Below are 6,519 nucleotides of genomic sequence, written 5' to 3'. Positions count from 1 at the left end.
CTACATGATAACCACTGTGAGAGGAAAGTGAAACCTAAGCTAAGTTCCTCTTGTGTTGCTGTGGAATTAAATTCCAGGGAGATTTAAGTTTAAGTTTTGCAGGACATCTTATCAAATCACTTTGACGTATCATCCGTGAATGTGTTAACAAGAAAGAGGAAGAGCTTCAGCTAAGAAAGACATGAAGTTTCAGGAGGCGTTTACGTCGGATTGTGTTTGTTAAAGGAAGGGTAGACGTCTTCATATGCAGGTGGACGTGAACAGGTAGAGAAGCTCTCCTCACCACGTCCTCCTTCATCCTCTGTCTCCTCCGTCCTACAAGGAACCAACAGACATATCTCAGGCAGGCTGGATTTAACCTCCTAAGACCTGGCATCCACATGCGTGGACATCACATTTTGGGTTATACCATAATACTTAATTCTGCTTATATGGAAATTCAAAATTGTCCCCGTATGCAGAGCCACATCATGTCAACAGATGATGCTTAGTTTTTATTCTTATCAGGTCCCAATAAGCCCAAATAGCAAAGAGAAATTAAGACAGAGCTTGGGTCTTAGGAGGTTAAGAGACGAGCTGGCTAATATCCAAATGTTTACAGGCCCAATTGGTTATGCTTAAAGCAAACGTTAGGAAGCCAATTGCCCTTTAAAAGAAAACACAGAGGTTGAGCAATTTCTCCCTTGATCATTCCTCTATTTGGCATTAACCAGTGGAAACATACTGAAACAGGTCAGAAGTTGTGACAACATAAGTGAGAGCTGGTGAGCAGAGCATGTGTTCATATGATCATTGCAGCAGTTTACAGTTATCCTAGGTTAACTGTATTATTCCTGCTGTCTGTTTTTATTAAAGTGAATTACTTTCCTGGAAACCTGCTGGGAGTAATCGTCTAAAAACAATAAAAGAAAGTGAAAACTTGTAACTTTCCACTAAAGGAATGCGGCTTTGTGTTTAGCAGGACGTCTGTCCAAGGATATTTGATTGGATTTCAAATAAATGGGATGCTGCAATTAGTGGAAAGAAACCTTTTTTTTTATAACAATACATAATGTTATGTTTCCCTCAGCACTTAGGAACAGGTGGGAAAATATTGTGGACTAGAAACTCACGCCACAATTAGCTTTTCCTTTACAAAGCACATATGCACTGTGACATTTCTTTAATATGACGTTATGCTGCTGATTCCGCACAGTGCAGGCCACGGTTTGATGATACGACTGAGCTAGAAAGACTGCAGTGAATGTCAACACAGCAAAGGGTGATTAAATGAGTGGATGGGGAGCTATTTTTGGTCTTAATTGTCCCCATTTCATTAACACAAGGCTTATTTTATTTCATGAATGTTAAACTGATTACCTCTTCTCAACATTTTCCTCTCTTGACTAAAAAAAACAAGTTTTATTTCCTTACTTTTTCAGAATGACAATAGCCAGAACATATGTGACACATTGCTCAAAAGTACAGTAATTTTCGTGAATTGACACCAGTGTGTTGACTATTATAGAGAGATTAATTGCACCATAATTGGCTGAGAGAGCCTTGACGGCCAAAAACATTTTGGGCCAAGTGGAAAGCGATCTTGTGGTCAATAAGAAATGAACTCTGGCATCATGTGTCTGTTTTAATGAGCGTGTGAGGAACTGCAAGTTTTTAACACACTCAAATCTAACTTGAAATTAACTCTCTACCTCTGCTGGTTTTATTTGCTTGAGTGTCAACATGTTGCATGTTGGGTAAAAAGCAAAACTCTGCCTCACTGGGATCCATTCCCTGTGAATGGCCTTTTTTTTTAAGTGATGCATGAACCCGTCCTGTAAAACCACACGTTCATCATAACAGCATGGTCAGGTAATGGAGACACCCAGCAGGAATAAAAGATTGTTTCCTAGAGGATGTCATGTAAGCACTGTTTCCTACCTGCTTCTTCTGCGGTCTCTTTCTGTGCTGTGAGCTGAGCCGTCTTCTTCTTCTTCTTCTTCTGCTGTGACAGCTGCATTATCCCCACAGCACGCAGCGTAATGCGGAGGAAGGGCTGCAAGGATGCCATTCACAGACCTACAAGGCTGGAAATCAATGGCCTGGTATACTTCCTGGGTCAAGTTATACGCAGGTGGTTTACATACCATTGCTGTGGCACCCTGTAACGTGATTGGCAGATTTATGCTGCTTAATGTAAAAGAATGTCCCATTGAGGTTTGCTCCATCACAGGCATAATAAGCCCTTCATCCCACTGTCTGCGGGCCCAGCAGGAGATGATCCCAAACCTGCAGACACTGCAAAGCATGAAAGTGCCTCCCATGGAGATCAGGATGGGACCAAGCAGTTGGGTCCACTCGAAGTTGGGGTTGGCTAGATAATGTTGCCAGCCTATGGTGGTGAAAGTGACACCCACAAGGGCTAGGAACACTCCTGAGAACAGCAGGGTGGCTCCAGTCTTCTTGTCATCAAGCAAACTGTGTGACGGATGAGGCCGTGGAGTCTGGTCACTGAGGACTGCTGTAGGATTTCTAGCATTGTTAGTCTCCATTACAGGCCACCGTGTTCGTCCAGAAACTTTGGGGTCCTTGTTGGTCCACGCTGCCTCTCACAGTGAACACCGAGTCAAACTGAATGAACACTGAGTAACTCTAAAGACACTTACCAGCCAAGAGGACAAGTTAGAAATTAACCTGCATTTAAATTCTGTTGGGCATAAGAACATCGTGTACCACTATCAGTCACCTGGTTCAAATGGCAGCTTCTCTTTTTCAGCATGTCTGAATGAACTCATGTGGACAACGAGATTACTATTGAATAATGGCTGTGTGCACAAAGTAGAGCTGGGTTGGTGAATTGGGGCAGGTTATGGGAGAAAAGTCTGTTTGGACAAATTATGGAACCATTTTAATGCAATAAACATACTGCATACACACAACCAAATGATCAAACTATAGTTAAACCTTATGTGGCTAATATTTTAGTCAGGTATGAGACATGTCACCGGTCCTCAGAGAGCATAACGTGAGGTATTAAGACCATGAGAGAAGATCTGGTGTGTTTAAGGTCTGTCTGAGAGGCAGAAAAATAAGAAGAAAGGGAGATTCCTGCACGCATAGAACGTGATCCGAAATCCACCATGTCACATGTCATTTCACACAGACACGTTACCCATCTGCGCTGCTATGCATAACTTATTAGCGACAGCTCATGCTGCAATAGTTGAACAATCAGTCTAGCATGTTAAGTGGAAGGGCTTAAAAACACATCACGCTATACGTGTTACAGTCAGAGGCTAAATGAGCTGCACACAAAGTGAAACTCACACGAAACACGCAGGCGTCCCACTCAGAGAGCCTCAACACTTCTGCTAAAGCTCCCTGTTTTCTCAACGTATGGCAAGCCTTACTCTCTATTACTTTCACTCTCCTTGTGTGCTTGTGTGGCAAAGCAGAATCTATCTATTCTCACTAATCCACTCCTCCACTACAGTCTCATGTAGTCAGTGTTGTCTCCTCCGTGAGCTGCAGCTGGGGAGTCTGCCACACAGCTAGACATTGTGTGTGCGCGCTACAGTAAAAAAAACACCTACGTTCATGAATTTTTTAATTCTGAATGCAAACACAGCGACATGCAAACATGTTTTTCAGTTGAATTTCATAGCAGTCTGCTCTTCTCCCGGCGGACAGCTTGCATTTGCCTACATTAAGGCACATCCGCACTTGCATTGCGTGTAACAAGCCTGCCAATCGGAAAGCGGGATGATGTGGCGCTTATGGCAAAGCAAAACACAAGGTCTTCAGAGGGAAACAACCGACTATCAAACACACAATGCCAGTGGCTGATCAAACCTAACCTGTGTGTATCTGTGTCTTTGAATGTGTGTGTGTGTGTGTGTGTCTGTCTTTATGTTTACCGTAGCCTCAGCTCATTTCACTTGGCCCTAATGAACAAAGGGACAGATTACTATACAAAGAATCCATATGAGTGCAGTGTTTAAAGAACCCCCCAGAATTGAAGCTGCACAGATTCTTTCAATTAGCAAACTCCAAATATTTATGGACTGAACATTTCCTCTCTGGAAGGAAGGAGAGTTCTGTCTGTGTGTCTCCTGTTGACTCACACTGGGGTGTATTGATCCCCTGGGCTTATGCTTCATTTCACTTGAGCTCTGCCACCATCCTTTAAAAGCACAGCTGTCCAACATCTATGCAGTATACAGTTTTTGGAGGACCACTGTCAGCATTAAACAAGGACACCACTTAAAAACAATAACATGCTAACATGGAGAACATGGAGATTTGGAGAACCCTAACTCCTCCCACATCCACCCATTTCCTTAATTCACCAAAGCATCAAATGTGCCCCCAGATTCACCCGTCTTTTCACCTGGTGGAGTCTGAAGCTTTTATTTGTGTAGGAAAGTGACCAAGCCTCCCCTCTTGTCTCTTCTCCCTCTATGTGAACGGTGTCCTTGTCTCTTCTCCCTCTGTGTGAACGGTGTCCTTGTCTCTTCTCCCTCTGTGTGAACTGTGTCCTTGTCTCTTCTCCCTCTGTGTGAACTGTGTCCTTGTCTCTTCTCCCTCTGTGTGAATGGTGTCCTTGTCTCTACTCCCTCTGTGTGAATGGTGTCCTTGTCTCTTCTCCCTCTGTGTGAACTGTGTCCTTGTCTCTTCTCCCTCTGTGTGAATGGTGTCCTTGTCTCTACTCCCTCTGTGTGAATGGTGTCCTTGTCTCTACTCCTTCTGTGTGAACGGTGTCCTTGTCTCTTCTCCCTCTGTGTGAACTGTGTCCTTGTCTCTTCTCCCTCTGTGTGAATGGTGTCCTTGTCTCTACTCCTTCTGTGTGAACGGTGTCCTTGTCTCTTCTCCCTCTGTGTGAACTGTGTCCTTGTCTCTTCTCCCTCTGTGTGAATGGTGTCCTTGTCTCTACTCCCTCTGTGTGAACGGTGTCCTTGTCTCTTCTCCCTCTGTGTGAACTGTGTCCTTGTCTCTACTCCTTCTGTGTGAACGGTGTCCTTGTCTCTTCTCCCTCTGTGTGAACGGTGTCCTTGTCTCTTCTCCCTCTGTGTGAACTGTGTCCTTGTCTCTACTCCTTCTGTGTGAACGGTGTCCTTGTCTCTTCTCCCTCTGTGTGAACGGTGTCCTTGTCTCTTCTCCCTCTGTGTGAACGGTGTCCTTGTCTCTACTCCTTCTGTGTGAACGGTGTCCTTGTCTCTTCTCCCTCTGTGTGAACTGTGTCCTTGTCTCTTCTCCCTCTGTGTGAACGGTGTCCTTGTCTCTTCTCCCTCTGTGTGAACGGTGTCCTTGTCTCTTCTCCCTCTGTGTGAAAGGTGTCCTTGTCTCTTCTCCCTCTGTGTGAGCAGTGTCCTTGTCTCTTCTCCCTCTGTGTGAGCAGTGTCCTTGTCTCTTCTCCCTCTGTGTGAGCAGTGTCCTTGTCTCTTCTCCCACTGTGTGAAAGGTGTCCGTGTCTCTCTTCTTCTGTGTGAGCAGTGTCCTAGTCTCTTCTCCCTCTATGTGAATGGTGTCCTCGTCTCTTCTTCCACTGTGTGAATGGTGTCCTTGGATTTCGCCTTAATGGTGGGGAAAAGGTTGGGTGGCTCAGGTCCTACCTGTTTTGTCAGGACCTGGAAGTTGCTCAGTGTCATACAGGATCCATAGTCTTCATATATGTTTGCAATCTATCTACCTAATAAAATCATTCAGATATTTCATGCTGTAATCTTCTGTTGTTCCTCCTCTTTTGCTCTTCCCAAGGTTTCTTCCTTCTTTCCCCTTTAAAGGGTTGAAGGACAGAGGACATCATATGCTGTGCAGATTGTAAAGCCCTTTCAAGCAAATGTGTGATTTGTGATATTGGGATATATAAATAAAATTGATATGACTTGACTATAAAACTGCCAAGGTCATAATCTGCCCATGAAGATTATTTTTCATATATACTGTATGTAGTCTGTTATCCTCAAATTATATGTGTGTTCCTCTATCATATTCGTAGAGATTCAATATAATTGCAATGGCAGATTCTGCTGAGCCAATAAAGAAGGTCCAAAGGATCACTGTAGGAATTAAGATGTAACCATTCCTCAGTCATCCCCTCCCCCAAACACACACTCACACCCACATGCTTACTATGACAAATAGCCTGTGACGTGCCTCTGTGAACATGGCACGGAAGGGTCCACTCCCTCTTCCCAGGGCTGATAAGGCAGTGAAGCTGGTGGACGGGACTCATGAGTGTCTCCTCACTGGATCTGAATTTTTACTTCCAGTGAATCATTTCACCTTTCTAGCAAAGGTCAGAAAAAAATCTACAATGATATCGCAACAGTAGTATTGTTGCTTCTGTCTGTTTGCAGTTTCCGGGTAACAGCTACACAACTGCTGCAGTTCATCGTGTTTACCTAACCCCAGGCTTTACTTATCACCTGACTTAGTGTCGTGAATGTGCAAAAGAAGCAGAGGGGTGAAGGGATATACAACTGGTCGCTCTGAAACCAGCCAAGCAGAATGCATGATTTAATTATTATTAATTACTTC

The 6,519-nt window shown here is 44.1% G+C and overlaps 1 protein-coding gene across 1 annotated transcript; it reads right to left on the bottom strand.

The window, feature by feature from the left end:
- Positions 1-200: 200 nt before the first annotated feature.
- Positions 201-2,758, bottom strand: tmem174 (transmembrane protein 174). Its single transcript, XM_070925074.1, is given in 4 exon segments — positions 201-315; positions 1,921-2,538; positions 2,540-2,631; positions 2,726-2,758. Coding segments are annotated over 4 exon segments (858 nt in total).
- Positions 2,759-6,519: the final 3,761 nt, after the last annotated feature.

This window comes from Enoplosus armatus, chromosome 18 (assembly GCF_043641665.1).
Source record: "Enoplosus armatus isolate fEnoArm2 chromosome 18, fEnoArm2.hap1, whole genome shotgun sequence".
NCBI classification, from domain to species: Eukaryota; Metazoa; Chordata; class Actinopteri; order Centrarchiformes; family Enoplosidae; genus Enoplosus; species Enoplosus armatus.
This window is presented reverse-complemented; position numbering and strand designations above follow the sequence as displayed.